The 27248-nt window shown below is 43.3% G+C and overlaps 1 protein-coding gene across 2 annotated transcripts in view; it reads right to left on the bottom strand.

Annotated features, from left to right (window-relative positions):
* LOC136863063 (SET and MYND domain-containing protein DDB_G0273589) overlaps positions 1 to 27248 on the bottom strand; it is a 510889-nt gene that overhangs the window by 382532 nt on the left and 101109 nt on the right. For both annotated transcript variants that reach the window (XM_067139394.2, XM_067139393.2), the window contains exon 2: positions 13317 to 13902. In XM_067139394.2, coding sequence (XP_066995495.2) covers positions 13317 to 13898 — 582 coding nt within the window. In that variant the 5' untranslated portion in view covers positions 13899 to 13902. The remainder of the gene's footprint in view (positions 1 to 13316; positions 13903 to 27248) is intronic.

Here is a 27248-nt window from a genome sequence, read left to right as displayed (position 1 = left end):
TGAGAGATATTACTGAAGTGGCACCGAGACCAGAAAAACAGCAGTTTATATACCCTCGCGGAAAATTCGAGACGTTTCATGAATGAGAACCCACACCCCCCTCACTTTATTGGCTAGGGTCAAGCAACATATCCATGTTGGAGAAGATACACCTGATTGGTCAAAAATTAATTAAATAAATTCGGGATTGGCTAAATTCAAAACTGGCGGAACGAAAGGATTAACATTGCCAACTCAAACAATGACTGAAAGAAATTTAACAAAGAGCAAACTTATACATACTAAATTTCTTCAAAAAAAAGTTGCTTCACTTCGCACTAGGGTGCACAATTGTAGTTCTTAAGTAGTGCCATCTAGAAGAGAATGTTCACACTTCTTACTACAGAGAAAACAAAAATAAATCGAAAAAGACACAGTTCAGAACTCTTCAAAATTTATAGTAATGACATCTTCTGAGAAATCTTAGCATTAATGTGGAAGTTAAAGTTCAAGCTTCCTCCAGTAGAGGAGTTTCAACTGGCGCAATGTTTGAATTAGCGGCGCGGAGGTGTACCGCCCAGTACAAACAGCATTACAAAATATACTAGTATCTTAAGTAGGTCACAGAATCCAAGCAAACAGTACTTCGATTGTGACATGAATGTTTCTGAAGTAAACAGAAAATATCTTGACTTTTGCAAGGAGAAAAAGTAAACATTGTATCCGAAAAAAATACGCGGAATGTTCGACGCAGAATTCAACATAGGGTTTAAACGCCCAAAAGCTGACACATGCGGGAAGTGTGACCACTTTGTAAAGCAGTTAGAGGATTCTAAATCGTCATGGGCTTCTGAAGAAGAAATACGGAACATTGAGGTGGAAAGAAAATTGCATCACGCTAAGGCCGATATGAGACAGAGTAAGATAAAACAGCTTAGTGAACTGGCAAAGAAAGACAGCAAAAATCATGTGATTTTAATCGATATTTAACAGACTTTGCTTACACCTAAACTTTACCGTAGGAAGGTCTGGACTTATAACTTTGGAATTCATGCCTGCTACAGTGGTGTCGGTTACATGATCCTTTGGAGCGAAGATACAGCTAAAAGAGCGGCAGATGAAGTGGGAAGCTGTATTCTGAAATATCTGGATATCGCTAATCAATCGGGCGATTATTTACACATTATAAGCGACAAGTGCGAGGGACAGAATAAGAACTGGACAATAGTTGGTTTAGAGAGAGCACTTGTGGAAAGTAAACGATTTCATAGAATAACCCATTGGTTACTGCAACAGAGATTTTGGCGGGATAGAAAACGACGCCAGACATTCCAGAAATATTTATGATCCTGACGACTGGGCCAGTGTTATTTCTGAGTCTTCTGCCAAACCACCCTTTGTGGTAACAAAAATAAAGAGTGAAGGCTTTAAAGATATTGAATGTCTAAAGTGCAGTATCGTCAAGAAAACTGATAGTGGTAATTCTTCTGTTCTTTTCTCACAGGCAATCTGCATCACGTTCGATGAAAATTACCCCCTTTGTATGAAAATTGCACAGTCTATTGTCAGTTTGCTGAACAAGAAATAATATGAGACGCAAAAGAAGAAAATCTGATCGAAGCCAATTCAACCTTCCAGTGAAATACAGCAGGAAACTAAAAATCAATAAACAGAAACTGAAAGACATTAAATCACTTTTAAACTATATTCCAATTCCCAATCAAGGTTATTACTAGAGGTTGCGTTATCTCTGATTTTTACCGGCGAGTCTCGTTCGCCTCTCTGGCTCCCGGGAGTACGCGGTCGAGCGTCCTGTGCAACCGGTTGCGGGCTACCGATCGCCAGCGACTGGCCGAGTGCGCCAAACGCTCGGTCGGTCTCCAGTAACCGGCGGACGCAGTGCCAGCCAGCCAGCGAGCTGCGCTACGCCGGACTCCTTGAGAACATAGGCCACTACTTTACATTAACCCTCACCTACCCTCACATATTTCTTTTACAAATTTCTTTCGTTTTTTACTATCAGTTCTATAACCTAAATATTACAATTGTATATGTTACATTTGAAGTATGTTAGTATGTTGCAGACTATTGGATTTTCGTCTTTGAGGTGATCATGTATTTCAGTAATTGTAAAGTCTTCGTATAGTTCCGTTCCCTAGAAAAACGGCGCCACAGTAATAGTGGGCTATGTATAGCCCATATCCAGACTCTGCCACGTATACACTGTACTAATATCGAATGCAGGATCAAGAAGGAATGCAGGATTGTTTTAAACGTAATACTCACCAATTTTCTTTTTACAAGCGTTAATTTATAAACAAATTATGACCTTCAAATAAAGTTACATGTGAATCATAACTCTACAATTCGTTTTTTGTCACTGGTGCTCCCTGATGCACAGGAGTCATTTGTGTACCTGGAGTTACTACTACAGCTGGCGGTTTGTACTTCTTCCTGTGAAGTAAATGAAAGTGGAATCACACGTTTATAGATTTTGAGGAATGTTTCCTTTCTTGTGATTACGTGGTATGTTCGGAAGCGGAAGCTGATCGAACCATCACAGTCAGACTAAGTGGTTCACATAACGTGTATGCGTAACATATGACAGGTGTAAGACATAGAGGTAAGCCTGACACGGCACAAACCCAAAACCTATACAATATCATGTCTATTATTATCATTATTACCGTATTTATTCTAAACCAGAATATTGCATCTTTACTCAAACTGTTTATTCTTGCATCCATTTCATTTTTACTCAGAATATATGAAATGCTGCAGTTATGTTGGGATGGGAGTAACAGAGGTAGCCGGGGGGGGGGGGGGATTGTCGTCCAAGGAGTCCAGACACCCCAGGCGTTTTTATATATAATGTATATTAACATTAGCTTCCGGAGTCCGACTCATTGGTTGAATGATCAGAGTTGAGGCCTTCGGCTCAGAGTGTCCCGGGTTCGATTCCCGGCCGGGTCGGGGATTTTAATCGCGTCTGATTAATACTTCTGCCTCGGGGACTGGGTGTTTGTCCCACCACTTTCCTCTTCATATTCAGACAACACACTACACTACCAACCACCAAAGAAACTCACAACAGTGATTACATCCCTCCATATAGGGTTGGCGTCGGGAAGGACATCCGGCCGTAAACAGGGCCAACCACATGTGCGACACAGTTCGCAACCGCGACCCCACAGATGTGGGAAAATCGGGTGTAGAAGAAGAAGATAACTATTGGCTTCCGGAATCCGCACAAATCCACCACTCTTATTTGGATCCAAGGACACTCATTTATTTTTTAGGTATTCTACACTACCTACATTCTGGATAAATGGGCCCCCCAAACTGAAATTCTGGCTACGCTACTGAAGTATAAATAATTGCATTCCAATAATTCAACAGTTTTATAAATGATAATAATAATGTTATTTGCTTTACGTCCCACTAACTACTTTTTAAGGTCTTCGGAGACGCCGAGGTGCCGGAATTTAGTCCCGCAGGAGTTCTTTTACGTGCCAATAAATCTACCGACACGGGGCTGTCGTATTTGAGCACCTTCAAATACCACCGGACTGAGCCAGGATCGAACCTGCCAAGTTGGGGTTTTATAAATGATCATACCTTATAAAAAAATTCTTACTTCGTTTTCACTGTCTTCTGGTTCACAATGATGTAACATACGCCTATACCAAGGCAGCACACGTACCAGCGCTGTTATTTTTGCACTTTCCAAATCCAAACTCGCTTCTTTAAAGAGGGTTAGAAAAACGACAACTTTTCGTACTCACTCTTCATGGAATGTTTCTAAGAGTTTCGATTGCCTCCGGGAATCTAGTAGATCTAGGATATCGTCAATTTTACTTATGATGGAATTGAACATTAACAGTATACAGTTCCACCACGTTACAGCTTCTTGCTTCACGGAGTGCTGCAGACGCCCCGAGTGACCCGATCTCTTCAAATAGCCTACTATAGCTCCTTCTGATAGCAGACACGGCAGGATTTCAGGAGCTTCGTCTTCTAAACATGTCTCTTGAAATGTGTGACGAAGCGCAGTCATCAGGCAGTGATCAAAGCAAGGCAAACGGTTGTAAGATTCAAGTGCCTTCTTCATATTAGCTCCTTGGTCGGTGACAAAGTAACATTTTGTAACATCATTCGTGTTAATTGCTAACTCAAGAAAAAACGTTCTTTGATTTCTTGCCGAATGTTCTCTCCTGTCTTAGATATGTCCGGAAACTCAGTTGTTAGCAAAACAAGCGTTTCTATCTGCCACTCATCGTTAACATAATGCGATGTCACAGTCAAAAAATTTCTCTTCTTGTAGTTATCAGACCACAGATCAGGATCTAAAGCGCATATTTTGTCCTTTAGGGCACATATAACTTGGGCACCATTGTCGCCCGTATTTTGCCGGCCTTTTCTTTAACATGCCGTGATTCAGTGGTAGGGTGCGGAAGAACATCTTCTATATTGACTTTGCCGTAAGTGGCGCCAACATTGATGAGCTCCTGCGAATAGTTCTTGAAGCCAATCTTACTACAAGTATTTAACAGTAGCAAATCTATTTCACTCATATCGACCAACTTATCAACACCAATTTTCTTTATGCTGCTTGGTACTGCACGTGTTCGGTGGAATTCTGATCCGCAGTTACTTTTGCAGCGCCGAATCATACCTGTCATGCTTGACTGGTAAGAAAGTACAGTATCACGTGTGGCACACTCCACGAAACCAGAAGAAGCCTGCGTGACAGGATCCACTACAAGTGCAAACGATTTCCAAGCTTCACTTTTCGCCTCCTCTTCCAATATAAATTTCTTCAGGACTAACGAGAAGCTCCTAATTCTCTCCAGAATACTTCTCTTCGTTCCTTGAATGCAGCGTTTACGACCTATACTTGGTTGAACCATAACGCTGTCTGCATTGCTCAAAGCCCAGTCGCCAACTGATTTTACACACGATTTCTAATGCAAATCCGCACTGTTGAGCGCGCGGCGGGTTTACTGTCACGGGCCGGGATTATGATTACGCTCGAGCGCCCGGCAGTGCTCGACAGTTCCACTGATCACCGAGAGGTGAAGGACGGCCGGCCACATGGTCCATTAGACGGCCACAGCCTTATCGCAGCGTGGGCTTTTCCAAGCCGTCGAGCAGCGGCACGAAGTGAGCAATGCTCGAGCGGTTGTTTTCTTCCATACGCAGAGCTCTAGTTATTACCAGGCACTTGAAGCCGATGGCAGTGATGGAAACTGTGTGGAAGACTTGGATTAAGATCATTAAATGGACAACTATGATTCTTAAAATAATGTGTTGCTATGTTCAGTAAATGTAAATGTAAACATGTTTTTAACTTATGTTTAATTAAGATCAAACTATGATTCTTAAATTTATGTGTTGAATTAAGATCAATAAATATAAAATTATGATATTAAACTGTATGCGCTGTAACATATGGTGTATTAGAAAAGTCTAATATTAAAAACCATAATATATAAACTAATAGCATCTTTATAAATGTTGTGAATTTGTATATCCATGAAAGGGAGAGAAAAGTGCATCAGATATAATGAAAAGCCACATAAAATGCGCAATGCTGAAAATTAAATTATATACAACTATTACAATTCGCTGTATATTGGCTCTTACCACTTAAACTCTTGTATAGCAAATCAAAGAAACTATTCAATAATAGACAATAATAAAGAATTTCCTGATCTTAGGATTTTATCAAACTTTGAAAATTCCCCCCTGTAAAAAAGCACATGTATGGCTTATGACTTTCTCTGACAACACCCTTCAAGTATTTCTGATTTACAGGACACTGACACTGATGTAATCGATTCCATATACACAGTGTGGGAAAAATGCCGTCCGATATTCACAGTTAAAGACAGTTAGAAAGAGAATGAAGAACCAACCCATCAACTCGTAGCTTTCATCCAAAGTCAATTGAGGGACAGTAGTTTTGCAACCAAAGCTGATCATGGAGAGTGCCCAGAGTCTTTCTACTTGGTCTCAGTTAGATTTTTACTTTTTTTTGCTAGGGGCTTTACGTCGCACCGACACAGATAGGTCTTATGGCGACGATGCGAGAGGAAAAGCCTAGGAGTTGGAAGGAAGCGACCGTGGCCTTAATTAAGGTACAGCCCCAGCATTTGCCTGGTGTGAAAATTGGAAACCACGGAAAACCATCTTCAGGGCTGCCGATATTGGGATTCGAACCTACTATTTCCCGGATGCGATTTTTACTTTTTAACGATTGTGTAAGTGGAGGAAGCATTGTAACCATGCAACAATTTGACATCCGGCTCTTGAAAGACCTAGAACTTTCCGGTCGGAATAGCAACGTAACCGTGATTTATGTCGTAGTAGGAGTAGCAGGCCAAAGTATGTTCTAAAACAATGGGTGCTGCGTCAGCATTTTCCCATAAATGTTTAGTAGTAAGGCTACGTGGTTTCTAGGTCACTGAACTAGTAGTATGCCTACGAGGGTCCTTGGACGGATTCAATGACTTCTCGTTGAGGTTCAGTTGCAGAATAAGGTCATAACCTCACGTACGAGAACAATCCTAACACCAGAGGCTCCACTGGAGAAGCCCGATCGGTCAGGGAATGACCTGGGAAGTTTTTAACTCCTAGGTGAGGTTATGACATCATACCCATGCGTACGAGGGCAATGCTAAACTCACGGGCGGGTTTAGAGTAGCCAAATTGGACGGACCCTCTCGGAGGAGCCGAATCAGAGAGGTTACGGACCTCCTTGGGGGTGCCAAATCGGTCGGGCCCCCTTGGAGGAACCAAATCGGCTTGGTGACCTGCAGATGAGGTTGATACGTCATGATGACGAGTTAACCTAACCTTGCGCACGAAAGATAACCTAACCTCACACAGGCAATTTATCGGCTCCCCGTGGAGGAATCCAAACTGTTCATGACTTGTAGATGAAGTTATGACGTCATGGAGACGTGCTAACCTAACCTCAATACGAGGAACGCTAACTTAACCTCAGGCAGGCTCTTTACGGGCTCCCCTTGGAGCAGACGAACTGGTGCGGTGACCTGTAGGTGTGGTTAACAAGTGTGTTAACCTAACCTTGCCCTCGAGGATTAAGCTAACCTCACACAGGCACTTTGCCGTCCCCATTTGGAGGAGTGACGGAGCTGTGACTTTACAGCACGGGCAATTCAAAATGCGTACTATTGGCTAAGAGGGCATGCTTATCTTCACATAACATCATAACCTAACGCGCAGGCCTCCTCCTGACAAAGCTGTGCCGTTACAGCGCGGGCGACTTGAAATGTGGACTGCTGGCTAGGGGTGCATGACGTCATAACCTAACATGTGCAGGTGTAATCTTACAGACCCTGGGATAGATGCCTTTCCAAGGCTTAACTGTACAAGGGTGTTAACCTTGAAGGCCTCAACTTTAATATCTAAATGTAGAAGCTTAACATAGCAGGCTTAACCAAACTAAACAAGATGGCGACTATACAGGAGGTAATTCTAAGTCTTCTAGTGACTCTGGAGTTAAATACGCAAGCGTTTGAGCTGAAGTGTAACGCTCTGTCTTTTAGTTTCCTGAACACTCAGTTTTAGATTTTACCTTTAGAGCTTGTAGATTTGAAATCTATAATCTTATAGCGGCCTATGGTATCCTTTTATATCACTCGAAGACCAAACCCTTGTGTTCAGAACACACTCGAAATTTTAATTTACTAGGACAGCTATGTGTAATTCGTGGAACAAGATAGTGGGTCTGAGCATATGTCATACTAAGGTCACGTTGTTTTGAGATGCAGTGATCACGTGGACATGGTTATGCATGTTTAGACTTGTTCGTTATCAAGGTCGCTCTCTCGCAAACTCAAGTTTCTAATTCTATGAGTGAGAATATTTTATTTAGTCCACAAGATACTGTGATAGAGAGTAGAGTGCTTTCTTATTCCATTATGACGAAAACATTAATAGTTAAAGTGGTCGACGTAATTAAAAGAGGACAGAAGCTGTAAATACAAAGAAGAGTTGCAAGTATCGGGACTTCATTTCCATGCTGTTTCCTTCACATCAAGTCTCTGCGCGTGGTCTCAATGCCATCTACAACCTTTTGTTGCTGAATGTAGATGTAAAGTACTTGAATGACCCTAACTTACATGTGGAACGTTGGAAACTGCTAAGAGCTTCGCAAAATGCTGGCCACACAGATCTTGAATCAAAAATTCTAGACATAGAGAGAGAATTACTTCATGCGGGTATTATACGTTAATGGCTCCTCAAGTTAAGACCTCATCTGTAACGATAAGCATGGAACAGAGTTACATAAACCACCTCGTCGCACGCACTCTCGCAGACGCGTTATCACACGCGGGAAAGATGATCTCTGGCGAGATGTCTTAGTAGAAACGATTCCTTTTGCCTCTAGGAACAATGAGTATATGTATCTACTTACTGTCATCGATGTGTACTGTAACTTATCTTTTGCACAACCTGTGCGTTCTAAGACTGCAGCTCAAGTCAAGGATGCTTTTAAACATTGCTGAACAATCAAAACGCTGCCCAAGGCTTCTTCAAACTGATCAAGGTAAAGTGTTTTACAACAAAGTTTTTCTTCTTACCTCAAGTCACTTGGTATTCATCATTATTCTACGTACAGGAATCTCAAGGCAAGTGGTGTAGAACGCTTTAATCGACACTCAAAACAATGATGTGGTGAGAATTGACAGCAAAAGTTAGTATTGTTAGATTGATCTGCTACCTAGAATTATAGTGTCAAACTTCAACGATACACCTCATCGCACCATCGGCACAAAACCATGCCTTGTTACTAAGAATATACCACGCTTAGATGCTATTCATCTTGTAATCAAAACAGTTGATGCACGGCGCCATCGCTTTAAGAAAGGTGGTTTTGTACGCATCAGCAAACACAAGTCAGTCTTTTCAAAAGGATACACACGTCATTGGAGCACAGATATTTTTCTAATCAACATTGTTAACCTTACTAATCCAGTTACGTATTTACTACACCAACTTTGAGGACAGCCTATTTAAGAAGGATACTACATCGAAGATCTGCAGAAAAAATAACCTGATCACTATTTAATTGAAAGTGTTATTCGTCATCGTGGTAATGAACTCTATGTCAAGTAGCTTGGTTAAATAACAACTTCAATTCGTGGATTAATAAAGAGGATATACTTTAAAACTTGAACTTTTATTCTAGAAACTCTACCTATTTCTATTCCATAAAGCAAGTTTAAATTTTCTTTTGCTATTTGCTTTTCGTCGCACCGTCACAGATAGGTCTTGTGGCGACAATAGGATAGGAAAGGCCTAGGAGTGGGAAGGAAGTGGCCGTGGCCTTAATTAAGGTACAGTCCCAGCATTTGCCTGGTGTGAAAATGGGAAACCACGGAAAACCATTTTCAGGGCTGTCGACAGTGGGGTTCGAACCCACTATCTCCCGGATGCAGGCTCACACCTGCGCGACCTTAACCGCACGGCTAACTCGCCCGGTTTTAAAATTTTAGCCAACATCATTACTACTAGTTAATTTAGGACTTGATGTAGGGTAGGATTAACGTAAAAACCAAATAACACCTGCGTTATATTTCACAAATCGTATGTATTTTAGCATATGTACATTTTTCTTTCTGTAAGTAAATCACACTTATTGTTTCTGCCGTCTTCATTTTTGATGCCACCTCTCAGTAACAGTTTACGTTTCATTGCACCGGAAATGACAAGTGCCTTGATTTTTTCAGCAGTTGTAGCATTATGTGACGTCACACAATGCATAGCATTACGAAGCAAACTTTCATCAGCTGCACTTCTCAGTTCAGATTTGTTTTCACGTTTACTAACAGGGTAAGCAAGATCGTTGTCTTTGTAAGCAGCATCTAACAAATTAATACCAGTATCACCACGCGCCAAGCGAATATCGAGTTTAGTGCCAGTACAACAGTATTGGTAGGTAGGAAGTTGAAGCTCAAAAGGAAGAAGATCGATTGCTTTACTGATGAGCTCATGCCCAGCGTTCTTCCTCACCTTCCTCCCACCACGTCTCTTCATGTTTTCTGTGTCTGCTTGTCTCCTTTCTCGCAGCCATGGTAATTGTTCATAAGTAAATTCAACTCGAAAGTTTTCAGGTCCACGGCACAGTTTAATCAGTTGACACATACGACACTGTCTCACTGAAGGTCTCTTACGTAAACTTACTTGTTCGTGATGTAGACTACACGGTTGAAGCTCTGACAAAACAGGATCTTGCGTCCACTCACGAGTATCTTTCTCCCTAATCTTCTTTGCAGCATTCGCAGCTACATTCATTAGAAATGCTTTTGTTAATGCCTTTAACTCTTCTTCAGTATTTTTTTTAGTTTTGTATTGCAAGCATAGAACTTCACAATAGCCTCTTCAACTGCGTTTCACTTAGTATCAGATAGGAATGACATCATGCCTTTACTCTTACAATGTTCCTTTCACACTGTCGACATTTGAACACTGCAATAACCATATGTTGCTCACCTCCCGGCATGCACTGCGACACAACCAATCAAAGAGCACACACACATGGCGTAAAAGATTGTTTAATTCTTTCTCCACTACGCTCCTTGGAAAGAGTTTTAAATGATGGACATCCTAATTCATGCAAGACGATAATTTGACATGTTGATGGTAGTTACTCACGCAACCATTCCTTCTCTTCACAACCCTTTAACAAAACAATATCTGCTCTTGAAAGAAGGGAGTTCATATTCATAGCTAGAAAACGATAAGGTATACCTTTTTCCCACCACTGCCATCCTAAATTTGACCTATTGTGTCAATCAGTCAATCAATCAATCAATCAATCAATCACTACCGATCTGCATTTAGGGCAGTCGCCCAGGTGGCAGATTCCCTATCTGTTGTTTTCCTAGCCTTTTCTTAAATGATTGCAAAGAAAATGGAAATTTATTGAACATCTCCCTTGGTAAGTTATTCCAATCCCTAACTCCCCTTCCTATAAACGGACATTTGCCCAAATTTGTCCTCTTGAATTCCAACTTTATCTTCATATTGTGATCTTTCCTACCTTTAAAGACACCATCCAAACTTATTCGTCCACTGATGTCCTCTCACGCCATCTCTCCACTGACAGCTCGGAACATACCACTTAGTCGAGCAGCTCGTCTCCTTTCTCCCAAGTCTTCCCAGCCCAAACTTTGCAACATTTTTGTAATGCTACTCTTTTGTCGGAAATCGCCCAGAACAAATCGAGATGCTTTTCTTTGGATTTTTTCCAGTTCCCGAATTCGAACACAGCCACATCATTGAACAAACATTTGTTCTCTTTCACTTTAAAGCCTTGAACACCAACTACTAATTTTCTTGTAGTTATAGAATAAGAAAGTACTCTGGTCTCTATCACAGTATCTTATGGATTGAAGGAAATATTCTCACTCATAGAATATATTATATAAAGGTTTGGTTTCACGAGAAAGCGACCTTGATAACGAAAAAGTTTTAACATGCACGACCATGTCCATGTGATCACTGCATGACAATCAGTGTGACCTTAGAATGACACATGCTCTGTCCCGCAATCGTTTCCCACGTCTTAGATATATCTGTCCGAGTAAAGTTCCTAGTGTGTTCTGAATAAAAGGGTTTGGTCTCTGAGTGATGTAAAGAACACTGTAGGCCACTACAAGATTCTAGAGTTCAAATCTGTAAGCTCTAAAGATAAAATCTAAAATTAGGTATTCCAGACACTAAAAGACAGAGCGTTAAGCATCAGTTCAAACGCCAACGTATTTAATTCAGCAGTTGCTCGGATCCAAGACCTTGAAGTACCTCCTATATTGTCACCATCTTGTCTAGTCGGGTTATACCTGTTAGGTTAAACTTCTACACTTGGATATCAAACTTGAGGTCTGTAAGGACAACGCCCTTGTACAGTTAAGCCTTGGAATGGGATTGAACCCAAGGTCTGTAAGATTACACTTGCACACGTTAGGTTATGTCATGCACCATTAGGCCAGTCCAAACCGCCCAAGCTGCGACACCACAACTCTGTCAGGAGAAGGGCTGCACGTTGGGTTATGATGTAACGTGTAGATAAGCATGCCCACTTAGCCAATAGTCTGCATTCTAAATCGCCCGCGCTGTGACGTCACAGTTCCGTCACTCCTCCAAATGGTTACGGCAAAGAGCCTGTGTGAAGTTAGCTTACCCTTCGTGGGCAAGGTTAGGTTAACACACGTGTTAACCACACCTACAAGTCACCTCACCTGTCCATCTTCTCCAAGGGGAGCCCGTAAAGCGTCTGTCTGAGTTTAGGTTATCATCCCTCGTATTGAGGATAGGTTAACACGTCATCATGGCGTCATAACTTCAACTACAAGTCACTAAACAGATTGGATTCCTCCAAGGGGAGCCGATAAATTGCCTGTGAGAGGTTAGGTTAGCGTTCGTGCGCAAGGTTATGTTAACACATCGTAATGACGTCTTAACCTCATCTGCAAGTCACCTAACAGATTTGGCTACTCCAAGGGGATCCGACCTATTCGGCTCCTCCAAAGAGGTCCGTGACCTGTCCGATTTTGCTCTTCCAAAGCGGCCCGTGAGTTTACCGTTGACCTCGTACGTAAGGATATAACGTCATAAACTCACCTAGAATTCAAAAACACCCCAGGTTGGCCAGTGAGGTTAGCATTGCCCTCGTACGTAAGGGTATGACGTTATAACCTCAACTAGGGGTAAAAAGCACCCCAGGTCATCACCTGACGGATTGGGTGCCTTCAGTGGAACCTATGGGGTTAGGATTGCTCTCATATGTAAGGTTATGACGTTATTCCATGTATTAACCTCGCTGGGAAGTCAACTGAACCCGGCCAAGAACCGCCATAGTCATACCACTAGGTCAATGACCTAGAATAGACATCGCGTTACTACTAAAATAAGCATGGGGAAAATACTGACGCAGCACCCATTGTTTTAGAACATACTTTACCCTTCTACTTATGGGGACTACTTTCGAGGAGCTGGGGCCACAGTCCTCGTCTGAAAAGACATTACGTTACTTGCCTGATCTGAACCTAAATGAATAATGCCTGTTTGAGGGATGGCTTCTCTCCTCAGTTTAACTGCCCTCATCCCCCTTAAAATAACGTCCTGCCTAGATTCCATTTTTCCTATACCTTCCTTATTCGTCCGTATTCATGTTGGCAAGTATATAAAGATCTGCTGTAACTGAAGACCTTACTGCTCAACATTTTCTGGATGACTGGCATATAGTTTCATCATGTTGTTCAATTAGCCATCTACACGTCAAAATAGGAATCTGGGCCACATACCTTAGTACGAAGCTGTTTGGTGTTCTTCATATCCTGGGCCAACTCCTTGGCCACACAAGCTTTCTGCTCATTGCTTAAAGCAGATGACCTCAGTAGTTGTAGAGCACGCTGAAGTGTAGCTTCCGCTTGAGTTTTAAGTCCAAGTTGCAGCTGGCAGCGAGCTTCCAGCTGGATGGCCCCAAGGACATCCAGGGGCGTCAAATGGTCACTGACACAACGTCGAGCGTCCTCTGCTGCTTCCTGGTAGCTACCACCCGCGTACAGCGCCCGAGAACGCGCCAGAAAACTTTGAGTGAGCACTGCACTTGATGGGAGAGAGAGCTTTACAGCCTGGGTAAACCTTGTAATGGCTTGCCAAGTTTTGTTCTTTGATAACAGCGTCTTTCCCTGATCGAGAAGCTCCACGGCCTTTGCTTCGCTCTTCTGGCCGAAGTTTTCGCCGAGTACCAATTCTCTAACACATGTTAATTTTTCAACGTACTCGATGCGTTCTTTGTCTGTTGTAAGCTTCCCGAACTTATCTAACATTTCTTCCATTTTAACAGCCTCTCGAACAGAATTGATGAGGGAGTCAAACGCCATTTCTCTGAAAAAGAATAAAAAATAGTTTTCAGGAAATATATACTCACACTTATTTTTATTGGAGAATAAAATATTTGTGCCAATTATTCAGAACCCTATTCTCAGTCCCGTAAGTAGGATATAATAGATGTTACAGCCATGATGTCTGAAGAATAAACAACCGGTTCATCAGATATGGTACTTCGTTTACACACACACACACACACACACACACACACAAATAAAAAGATACAGTTCATATTTGTAGAGGTCATGAAGGCACCTGTAGGAGGGGATGGTAAAGGCTGCCTTCATTTGCAACCTCAGCACTAACTTGCATTCGCCGGGTGGTGTGTTCAATCCCCCACCGTCTGCTACTCTCTAGATGCTTTTTCGTGGTTTTGATAATCACTCCAGGCAGATGCCGGGTCTGTACCTTAGTCAAGGCCATGGCTGACGCCTTCCAAGCCCTAAACCTTTCCTAATCCACAGTTACCAAAAACATGAAAATGTTCATTTGCAAAGTTCAAACCCCAAGCAGGAAACAGAAACACATACACACACTAACAAACGAGAATGATGTTCGAAAATGATCAAAAATCAACATCCACACCAGGCAAATGCTGGGGCTGTACCTTAATTAAGGCCACGGGTGCTTCCTTCCAACTCCTAGGCGTTTCCTAACCCATCGTCGCCATAAAACCTATCCGTGTCCGTGCGACGTAAAGCCACTAGCAAAAAAAATCAACATCCAAAGAGAATGTTTTCTTCTTATTAATACCATCATTATTATTATGTCCGGCTCCATGGCTAAATGGTTAGCCTGCTGGCCTTTGGTCACAGGAACCCCGAGTTCGATTCTCGGCAGGGTCGAGAATTTTAACCACCATTGGTTAATTTCGCTGGCACGGGGGCTGGGTGTATGTGTTGTCTTCATCATCATTCCATCCTCATCACGACGCGCAGGTCGCCTACGGGCATCGAATAGAAAGATCTGCACCTGGCAAGCCGAACATGTCCTCGGACACTCCTGGCACTAAAAGCCATACGACATTTCATTTTATTATTATTATTATTATTATTATTATTATTATTATTATTATTATTATTATTATTCCGAGGTATCTGTGGAACAGCAGAGATGAAAGAAGGTGCTGGTGGGAATAGGTCTCAACGTACGAAATTAAAGTTACTTTAAAACTTTAACAAAGGTTATATTTTCTTTTCAAGATAAATAAATAACAGAATATAACAGGTACCAAGTAGCAGATCAACAAGTTAAGAAAGTACAATTACAGTTTGTTACTGGATTTGGGCTTCGAGCCCCAGACTCACAATCCTTGAGCTATAAGCCCAACTTTACCTATACACAAGGTTCAACAAAGGGGCAGAAAACCCCAATCATGCCAAGGAGCACTTGCTCCCAATTACCCAGTAAAGCCTCCTCGAGGCACACAGAAAATCTACTTTTAAGAAAGAGCAAACCCGCTCTCAAAGATCAAGCCTATACAAAGGCCACACCAAACTCCACCTTCAATCTGCCCTCCAGGCACACAAGAACAGGGGTAATAATACCCAATCTACTGAGGCCTATTCAGTAAAGAAACAGGTCAATTACATGGCCCAAAATTCTCAGTTGAATGGAGGTGTAACTTGCACTCCTAATACATTTTTAAAACCTATTTGGCACTAGGCCGCTTATGCAAGGGCTAATCCCATTCTACGGAGGTGACACGATAAGAAAACTTATTTACATTACGAAGGGAGAAAAAAAGGAAATGAAAACGTAGTCACCTCAGAACAATATGAGTGGGAACTCGAGAGGGTTAGGCACTCTCTATCACAATTTATAGTTAAAAAGCCAAAATTTTACCAAATGTCTATTACATTTTAAGGATAGGTCACATGAGAAAAGTTTCGAACCTGCCCCGAGGGTTAAACTGCTGAGCTAGCAAGAAATAAAGTTATTATACAGCCATTACCTTGTGGATGAACTGCTGCCCGAAGAAAGAGGCGCTTCCCGCCCCCTGCTACATAATCACACAAAGAGAGATGTTACTGAAGTGGCCAGGAGACCAGAAAATCAGCAGTTTATATACCCTCGTGGAAAATTCGAGACGTTTCATGAATGATTACAACCCGCCCACAAAATGTTATTGGATAACAGCAAAAACTAATACACCAGACGAAGAAGAAACACCTTATTGGTGGAAAATTAATTACAGAAATTCCTCATTGGTCAAATTCAAAACTGGTGGAACGAGAAGGGTTATACTGCCAACCCGAACAATGGCTGAAAGAAATTTAACAAAGAACGAACTTATGAATACCAAATTTCTTCAAAAAAAGTTCCTTCACTTCGCAATAGGGTGCACAATTGTAGTTCTTAAGTAGTGCCATCTAGAAAGGAATGTTCACACTTCTTACTACAGAGCAAACAAATACAAATCGAAACAGACATAGTTCAGAACACTTGAAAATTTACAGTAGAGACACCTTCTGAGAAACCTTAGAATTAATGTGGTTGTTAAAGTTCAGGCTTTCTCCAGTAGAGGAGTTTCAACTGGCGCAATGTTTGAATTAGCGGCGTGGAGGTGTACCGCCCGGTACAGCCCTCCCCCCCCCCCCAAAAGTCCCTCCAAGGGGTGACACAGAAGAACACCAAATTTTGTTTTAAAACAAGGTCCAATTTTTCTGTTAATATAGAAATTAATTGCAGAAGTATTCACATACATTTTTCCGTATCCTAAGTTTTCTTAAATTGGTTTGATCCAGTTTCAAAATTCTTTGTATTAGCTTTTGATGAAATGTCTTTATGCTTGTAGTAGTTGAATTTCAGAAAGAAAACTTTTAATTCTTGAAAGGGACAAAAAAATTTCTAAGACCACCAGATGTTGCAGTTGAATCCAAAAATGTAGTAATTGTGGATATGGAATGTCCATGTAGCTGGATAAGTACATTAGTTGCCTATTACTTTGTCGGCTAGACCAGACGCAGCTGCTTGTGTCCAGAGGAGGCCGCTCGGACCCCTCAAGTACCTTGAGATACCGCTCTCCCGCACTATGAGAGGGGTAGTGGTGGTGAAGCACGCCGCACACGCGACGATTGTTTACAGACCGCGGGCAGTTTGCAGGTGGTGCGCCGCACATCAGCCTTGCCCGGGAGGAGGGCTCCGGCTCGCCGTACACTGGTTGAACTCACTGGAGTAGATCGGGCCCGTGCTCCACTACAGTAGCGGTACGGCGCCGCACGGCTGCGGGGGCACTGAAACATTAAGATCTCGGCGGCAGAATTTTGTTGGACCATAACGATTGTAGGGTACAGTCTTTGTGGTGAGGCTGAGGGGCCAGCGGCGAGGACGTTTTTATTTCATTTTAATTGGCCACTGGTGTGTTTGAGCAGGAGACGGGAGCATGGTAATAGCCATGGCGAGGACAGGATAGCAGTTTAACTGGTCGGGGGAGGTTGTACAATGAATATTTAAATACAAGGAACCAAATTCAAGGGGCAGAAGGCCTAAAAATGAAACCAAAAAAGTATAACCTTCCGAATTCTTTCAAAATGTAAAAAAAAAAAAAAGAAAACAGGTAAGTTAGCGCGGAAGTTACACAGGTTTCACTTGCGACAGGTGAACCCTAAATATCCTCTCGGTGGCTGGATTGCTTAGTAACAAGGTAACGGGTGTAAGGAAATCGAGAATAATACACGGCCCATGAAATCTGGGGGCAAGCTTGCCCGCGGGTACAAAATTCTTGACCATAACGTGGTCGCCTACCTTCAAATGGGTGGGTCTCCGTCCACGATCAAATCTTTCCCTAACCTTTTCATGAGACACTTTAAGATTGGCTTTAGCCTTCCTCCAAAGATCTTTAATATCATCTGGATCTATTGTCTCAGGTAGAATATCACTAAGAGACCAAAGGTTAGAGAGCGGCGTGTTTGGAATAAACTTGAACATCAAAGAAGCTGGAGTAAACTTATGAGATTCATGAACCGCCGAATTCAAAGCAAAAGCTAATCATGCAAGGACGTATCCCACCTAGAATGATCGTCGTGATGATAGGCAATAAGGGCCGACCTCAGATTACGATTGACCCGTTCCGCTAGAGATGGTTGAGGATAATAAGCAGAAGTAGTCACATGAGATATGGACAGATCAAAACAGAATTTACGAAAGAGATTGGATGTGAAAGCTTTAGCATTATCAGGCACAATATATTGACACGGATCGAAAGAAGCAAAAATGGAATTTAAACAAGTAATGGTGGACTGAGCGGTAGCCAGCTTAGTCGGAAATAACCAAGAAAATCTTGTAAAACCATCTACGCATACAAGGATAATCTTATTGGCATTCCCCTTTGACTGGGGAAAGGGTCCGACGTAGTCGATATAGAGTCGTTCCATGGGGCGCGACGCTTGATGAGAAGACAAAAGCCCTTGCTTAGTGGACATGGTGGGTTTACTAAGCCAACAAGATTTACAAGATTTTACCAATTCACGGATTTCTCCGTCCATACCCTTCCAGATGAACATTCCACGAATCTTTTCTCGAGTTTTGAAGATGCCTAAATGCCCCCCAGTGGGGTCTCATGGCAGTACTTGAAGATCATTGGTACAAGAACCGCTGGAACTACCACTTTCATCTTCTGATCATGCCTCGACGGGCAACATAAAACACCATTCCTCAGAACATAAGGGACAACATGTTCCCCAGAAGAAAGGGTTTCCATGATAGGGGCCAGCGTTGGATCTTCACGTTGATATTTCTCAAGATCCCTAAACAACATGGGAGCATCAGTAAGAATAGCATTAACCTTGGGTCGTATGGACTCGGGAGGTGAAGAACTATCGACCAGTTCGTGGGTCTCTACATCATTGGAAAACATACGGCTTAGCCGTCTGCCACAATATTTTCAGTACCTCTGATATGCCTAACGTCAAATTGGAAGGCAGAAATCCTGATGGCTCAGAGGGCTATACGACCCGTACGACGCGGCCTAGCTAAGACCCAACTTAAGGCTTGGTTATCGGTCTCCAAGTCGACTTTGACATGTTCCAGATAGAGACGGAACTTTTCTAAAGCAAATACGACTGCCAAACCTTCGAGCTCATAGATGGAATATTTGGCTTCCTGAGCCGATAGAGTCCTAGAGGCATAGGCGATGGGTCGCCTCCCTAGTTCAGTCTCTTGAAGAAGGACTGCAGCTACCGCCGACGACGACGCGTCGGTTTGGACGATGAATTTCTTGGAGAAATCGGGCATGGCCAGAACCGGGGCATTACACAGAGCTAATTTAAGATCTTCAAAAGCGGCTTGTTGAGAAGGACCCCACTCAAATTTGACGCCTTTCCTACGAAGAAGGTTCAAGGGCGCCGCTCTGTTAGCGAAGTTAGGAATAAATTTCCTGAAGAAATTCACCATGCCAATGAACCTAGCAATACCTTTGATGTCCTTGGGAGGTTTAAAATCACGGATGGCCTGTGTTCTGGAATGATCCACTGCGACACCATCGGGCGAGACAATATGCCCTAGGAATGGCATGGAAGGCTTAGCGAAGGCGACCTTAGACAACTTCACAGTTAACCCAGCTTTACGAAGGCGATTGAGAACTTCTCACAGATGATCTAGGTGTTCTTCGAAGGCCTCCGAAAGTACGACGACATCATCGAGATAATGATACAAGTACTCAAATTTGATGTCGGAGAAGACCCTATCTAGCAGTCTAGTGAGCACAGCTGCTCCCGTGGGGAGTCCGAAAGGCATGCGGTTGTATTCATACAAATTCCAATCCGTGGCAAACGCTGTCAGATGTTTAGATTCCTCTGCTAACGGTATCTGATTATAAGCCTGGTTAGGATCTAAGATGGTAAAGAACTTAGCCTTACGAAACCATGAAAAACAAGAGTGAAGGTCTGGAAGGGGCACAGATTGTAACACCACCTTCCGATTGAGAGCCCTATAATCAATCACAGGCCTGAAGCCACCTTGGTGTTCGGGACTAGAAAAATAGGCGAAGAATACGCCGACTTAGAGGGCCGAATAATACCATCCTTTGGCATCTGATCGTTGATTTCCATCAAGGCTTTCATTTTAGGAGGAGACAGCCTATAAGGTGGAAAACGGACCGGAATCGAATCAGTAACCTCAATCTTGTATTCAATAAGGTCAGTAACACCAAGAGTATCCGAGAAAACCTCTGGAAACGACTGACACAGCTTACGAATACTATCAGCCTGCTCCTCAGGTAGATGTCTAAGATCTAACAACATCTCATCCTGGGTAGGCGAAACAGATGAGCATGACACAGAACTACATTTAAGTAAAGGGATTTTACAATTAGAAGCAAATTTGAATGTGCACGACTTGCTCTGGATGTCGAGCACTAGACCAGTAGAAGACATGAAATCCGCTCCCAATATAATGGGGCAAGACAAGTGCTTAGCCACAAACAGTTTAACTTTCCAAGTAAATTTAGAAATCCGAATTTTGGCATATAAAAAACCTAAAATTTCTAATGGAGAAGAATTAGCCGAAACATATTGAACTGAAGATGAGCAATAGTCAGGAAGTTTACAAACAGTTTTCAATTTGGAATACCATTCAGCCGAAATAATAGAACACACACTGCCCGAATCTAGTACGGCTGTTACAGGTTCATTATTCACTTCAATTTTGAGAAAAGGAACAGGTGCGGGGGTATCCGATGCAATCCTAAGACATTCTTAGGGCCTTCAAAGGATGAATTCGAAAACTGAGTTTTCCTTGGGAATTCGGCAGTTTTACTTGGGGCTGAGCCTCGGAAGGTCGACCCAGCCGAAGCCACTAGTCACTTGTTATTATTGGCATTGGTGGAAGTTGCACCAGAAGTTGAGCAGGAGGGGGTGCTATTCGAATTTGGGCAATTCTTGGCTATATGGGAAAACGCGCCGCATTTAAAACAACCTTGAGATGACCGCGCTCCATTCCTTGTCCCACTAGACTTAATCAATGGACATAAATTGCGAAGATGGTCAGGCGATCCGCAAGCGTAACATTTACGGGAAGTGACGGGTCGGCGAGGTGGAGGCCGAAAACTACTAGAGGATGGAGGGGTTTCTCTCGCGACACGCAAGGTATCGGCGTATCTAACTCCTTCGGCTGAGACAGCCATAGCCTCTAACTCGGCAAAAGTTTGCGGACGCGACGCGAAACACAAGTATGATCGGTATGATGGAGAAATACCTTCCACTATGGCCTGAACAATTTGATCTTCGGGAAAATGAAGGGCAAATACCCTAGTATAGAATTTGATGTCTTGTATGAAGTCTGCCAGGTTTTCATCAAGTCGCTGCACTCTATAATAATACTTCTGAATTAGAGATGACCTAGCTCGAGCTGGAATAAAATTAGCTAACAGATGGGCATGGAAGTCTTCTATGGATGACTGTTCGGCAATTGCCCTAACTATTTTGTCCGATAGAACACCAATAGAATACGGGTAAATAATCTGAAGGATTTGACACGGAGAAAGAGAAAAAACAAGGGCATGATCTTGGAACTCAACTAAAAACCTTAAGAAAGCAATGACATCGGTTATGGAGTTAACGGAAAACTTTGAAATCCCTCTGAGTAACATAGCTAATGGATGGGGTAAACTGCTGAAACTAGGTGACATAGTAGAAAGGGGCCTAAGTGGCGGAGAAGCAGATTCCGATGGTGCCCTATTTAACACAAAGGGTGGAATGGACGTGCGACGATCGGACTCAGTTTCTAATGGGGCAGATGTTCGTTGTGTAGTCGCCTCAGTACTACTTCCTTCCTCTTTAGATGAATCCTCCACATTTACGATATTTACGACCATAGGCTGGTCGACTTTGGGAATCGCATATCCAGATAACAACTGACTAACTTTACTAGACATTTTGGACAAGTTTTCGGCAAGCACGCTAGCTTCCTTACCCTGAACGTCATTTAACTTCAGAGACAATAGATCACACACCCTATTATAAAAGTGGTACAACCTGGCCTGTACTATCTTGAGTTGATTAGGAGATGGATCACTTACTACAAAAAACTAACTACAGATGCTAGCTCAGTAGTATTATCATTGATCGTGGAGAGAGCGTCGTCAATCTCTTTTTCTCCCAAAGTCGGGATGGTAATAGGCAAATCAAGGGATTCTTTTAGCTTATTAGTGTCTATCGCAACCGTGCCTCCAGATTGAACATTTCTAATGGTTAATTCATAGATTAATTCCTCCTTGCGCAAGTAGCCGGGGTGGAGGACTTCGCGAGAGCCGAACATGATGACAAAAAATTAACAGTGTTGAAAAATGAGAAAGAAAAGTCCAGCGACAGAGAAAATTGTTAGAGTTCGAAAGCAAAGCAAAGTTTAGCCGTCAAAAGGGGCTAAATTTAGACCCATTCAACCACGCTCTGCTACCACTTGTTCCGAGGTATCTGTGGAACAGCAGAGGTGAAAGAAGGTGCTGGTGGGAATAGGTCTCAACTTACGAAATTAAAGTTACCTTAAAACTTTAACAAAGGTTATATTTTCTTTTCAAGATAAATAAATAACAGAATATAACAGGTACCAAGTAGCAGATCAACAAGTTAAGAAAGTACAATTACAGTTTGTTACTGGATTTGGGCTTCGAGCCCCAGACTCACAATCCTTGAGCTATAAGCCCAACTTTACCTATACACAAGGTTCAACAAAGGGGCAGAAAACCCCAATCATGCCAAGGAGCACTTGCTCCCAATTACCCAGTAAATCCTCCTCGAGGCACACAGAAAATCTACTTTTAAGAAAGAGCAAACCCGCTCTCAAAGATCAAGCCTATACAAAGGCCACACCAAACTCCACCTTCAATCTGCCCTCCAGGCACACAAGAACAGGGGTAATAATACCCAATCTACTGAGGCCTATTCAGTAAGGAAACAGGTCAATTACATGGCCCAAAATTCTCAGTTGAATGGAGGAGTAACTTGCACTCCTTATACATTTTTAAAACCTATTTGGCACTAGGCCGCTTATGCAAGGGCTAATCCCATACTACGGAGGTGACACGATAAGAAAACTTATTTACATTACGAAGGGAGAAAAAAAGGAAATGAAAACGTAGTCAGCTCAGAACAATATGAGTGGGAGCTCGAGAGGGTTAGGCACTCTCTACCCCAATTTATAGTTAAAAAGCCAAAATTTTACCAAATGTCTATTACATTTTAAGGATAGGTTACATGAGAAATGTTTCGTACCTGCCCCGAGGGTTAAACTGCTGAGCTAGCAAGAAATAAAGTTATTAAACGGCCATTACCTTGTGGATGAACTGCTGCCCGAAGAAAGAGGCGCTTCCCGCCCCCTGCTACATAATCACACAAAGAGAGATGATACTGAAGTGGCCAGGAGATCAGAAAATCAGCAGTTTATATACCCTCGTGGAAAATTCGAGACGTTTCATGAATGATTACAACCCGCCCACAAAATGTTATTGGATAACAGCAAAACCTAATACACCAGACGAAGAAGAAACACCTTATTGGTGGAAAATTAATTACAGAAATTCCTCATTGGTCAAATTCAAAACTGGCAGAACGAGAAGGGTTATTCTGCCAACCCGAACAATGGCTGAAAGAAATTTAACAAAGAACAAACTTATGAATACCAAATTTCTTCAAAAAAAGTTCCTTCACTTCGCACTAGGGTGCACAATTGTAGTTCTTAAGTAGTGCCATCTAGAAGGGAATGTTCACACTACTTACTACAGAGCAAACAAATACAAATCGAAACAGACATAGATCAGAAGACTTGAAAATTTACAGCAGATACATCTTCTGCGAAACCTTAGAATTAATGTGGTTGTTAAAGTTCAGGCTTTCTCCAGTAGAGGAGTTTCAACTGGCGCAATGTTTGAATTAGCGGCGTGGAGGTGTACCGCCCGGTACAATTATTATTATTATTATTATTATTATTATTATTATTATTATTATTATTATTATTATTATTATTATTATTATTATTATTATTATTATTATTATTATTATTATTATTATTATTATTATTATTATTATTATTGTACGGGGAGGTACACCTCTACGCCGCACATTTAAATCTTGCGCCAAAGAACTCCTCTACAAGAGGAATACTGAACTTGGAACTAGACCTATTTAAACCTTTACTCAGAAGATGTCACTACAGTAATTTGACGTAATTTTTGAAGTTTCCAGAACTGTGTGAATTTCTACTTGTTCTTGTTTTCCATTCACCAAGAAGTTTGGACATTCTCTCATAGATATCACTGCCAAAAAAAAACTATGATCATGCACCCTGGTGCGAAGTGAAAGAACTTTTTTTGAAGAAATTTTGTATTCATAAGTTTTTTCTTTACTAAATTTTGTTCATTCATCTTTGGGTTAGTAATATTTATCTTTTCTTTCCGCCAGTTTTTGAATTTAGCCAATCATAAATTTCTGTAATTAATTTTCTGCCTATCACAGGCTTCTTCCTCGATTCTGGGTGTCACTTTTGATGTTATCCAATAAAATTGTGAGGGTGTGGCTGTTTGATTCGCGAAAGGTCTCGAACTTTCCCCAAGGGTTTATAAACTGCAGAATTTCACGTCTCTTGGCCATTTGATCAAAATCTAACTTAGTGTGTGTGCGTCAAGAAGGAGGCGGGAGGTGCCTCTTTCTTCAGGCAGCAGGTCTTCAGCAAGGTAATGGCCAATTAACATCCTTATTGCTTTGCTAGCTCCGCAGTTTAACCTGAGGGAAAGGTCCGAAACCTTTACTATGTAACTAGCTTCTCTAAAATGTAAGTTCTGCCGGCTAATGTACATTTTCATCAACCTTTAACTGTAAATCGGGGATAGAGAGTGACGTACCCTCTCGAGCTCCCCTGCATATTGGTTTGAGGTGACTACGTTTTGTAACTTGTTTTCTTCCTTTCCGTAATGCTGGGGCTGTACCTTAATTAAGGCCACGGCAGCTTCCTTCCAACTCCTGTCCCATCGTCGCCATAAGACCTATCTGTGTCGGTGCGACGTAAAGCAACTAGCAAAAAAAAACAAGTGCTGTCCATTTGCGAGCTTCCTGCTACGTGCCTTAAACCTGCCTACTAGGACTAATACTTCCGTCCCAAAATTTATTTGAGTTACAAATGCTGAACTTGGAGTGAATTTCGCTAGACTGGTTATGATTGCAACTAGATATCGATTAAAATGATCACCCATTCTACATCAATTCGAGGTATAGTTGCAGTATATATGTATGAAAGTATGTATGTATGTATGTATGTATGTATGTATGTATGTATGTATGTATGTATGTATGTATGTATGTATGTATGTATGTATGTATGTATGTATGTACGCATGCATGTATGTATGTATGTATGTATGTATGTATGTATGTATGTATGTATGTACGTACGTACGTATGTATGTACTGTACCAGGAACCATTAATAGCCGTGAACATTATTTTGTAATGTCAATTAGATGCAACGACACGGCCTAACGTGCGAGGAACTGCAACGGCACAGTTCAGGCAGGCAAACAGCGAGCTATCTACGTCAGAACTTCCACGTTGGAAACTGACGTAATTGTTGTAGTGCCCTCCGCCTTGCAGCTACGCAACCCGCTCTCCTATCGAAACACCTGGAGTGTGCGATTGTGTCCAGCTGAGCGCTGACTCATGACTTGTGACGTCAGTCAGTGAGTATAAATTGAGTATAAATTGGAGCGACGATTCCGATGCTGTAAGATGAGGACGAGCTTGACTGTGCTAGCGAGAACACGTACGTGTCTCTTGCTCCGCTGTCCCTCTCCTCGCCAGGCGAACTGTACTTCTTAACTGCAAGCCAGGCAACTGTACTTATTAGTACTTTCCCGAAGGAGCATTTTTCTAAGCTGAGCACTTCTCAGTGCTCGCTCTTCTTTCAGGATTTCTATTTCAGGAGGAATACTGAGGACAACAGAGGGCAGTCAGGTGGAACCGAGGAAGCCCGAAGAGGTAGCGAGGGAGTTCGGGTTCATGGTCCTGAACCTCTTCAGCCGAGTCCCACCAGCGACGGAGATCAGCACGGAGCCAGAGACCCCGGCACCCGAGCCGGAGCTGGAGCAGGAGGCGCCGGAGATCGAGGTGGAGACTGAGCCGCACAGGGACGGGTGCGACCCCCCTAGAGGCTTCTTCTTCTCCGAGGGCTACTCCGACCCGGAGTGCGAGGCGCTGTTGGTGTACTACAGGCCGGGGCGCCCTGTACCTTCTGAACGAGGCTTAGTCCTGGACAGAATGCGGCGTCCCCGCCACGGGGGCAGGATCTTATCGACGACCATGGTCGTCGAAAGCTTCCTACCAGGAGGCCTCATCATTAGGCACCACGACCAGGAGCGGATGTGCGACGCGAAGAGGGAGCTCTCTACTCTGTTCCAGGGCATCCGCCTACCAGGGAGGGATGGCGTGCCAGGGACCAACGCCGGCGCCCTCAGGAGGAGGACCGAGACGGAGACCAGGGAAGCCATCACCCAAACGCCGAGGAGGCTACGGCATAGGGCGGTTAACACCGACCTAGTCCAGGCCACCCAGCAGGCGAGCTGCGACGCCACCACGGGGGTGGAGAATGCCGCCCCCTGGCGCAGCGACTGTGCGACCCAGGCTGAGCGGCTCGGTACTGCGAAATGGACGCAGACCGCTCTTCCATGGACGAACTTCACGAAGTGGACGCAGACCCAGGCCTACTAGGAACGGCCTATTACCCGGGCGCAATCCAGGAAAGCGCTCGTGACGGCAGACTGCAGCACGGCTGTGGAGGAGGGCGCTCCCTGGCGTTCTGAGGCTGCTGTCCAGGCCCAGCCTGCCATCGTTTGTGTGGAGCTGTAGACATCGACGCGCGCCCCACAGGACAGGGAACGCAGTCGAGTGTTAGCACCGACCGACGCCACCACAGCCAGCCAGGAGGAAGAAGACGACGATGCAGCGGGACCACCCGCTACCCCGAGGTTACCAGGCCGGGAGGAGGGCCACCAGGATGAGGCCTCTTCCCCTGCCGAGAAGAAATCCCCACGAAGAAGACGACGCCGCCCCAGGACAAGGAGGAAGAAGACGCCGGCCCACCAGGAGAGGGAAACCCCGCCGCAACCCAGGACTGCTCCCAGGACAGCAGTCTACCGAGGAACAAATCAGGAGAGGACCTCAGCGGGTAGCGACAGTCAGGTGAGATGGAAACGTCCCCCTCAGCAGCTCTTGCAGTGTTTCCGCTGTCTGAGATGGGGCCACCGGCAGGAGACCTGCGGGCTCCAAGTGAAGTGCAACCGTTGTGAGGGTGATCACCACTACACGGCCTGCGCAACACTTAAGGAGGCGCCGATGTGCGCCAACTGCGCGGGGGGCCAGC

This window comes from Anabrus simplex, chromosome 2 (assembly GCF_040414725.1).
Source record: "Anabrus simplex isolate iqAnaSimp1 chromosome 2, ASM4041472v1, whole genome shotgun sequence".
Classification (NCBI taxonomy): Eukaryota; Metazoa; Arthropoda; class Insecta; order Orthoptera; family Tettigoniidae; genus Anabrus; species Anabrus simplex.
The sequence above is the reverse complement of the archived record's forward strand: the minus strand, read 5'-3'. Positions and strand labels throughout refer to the sequence as shown.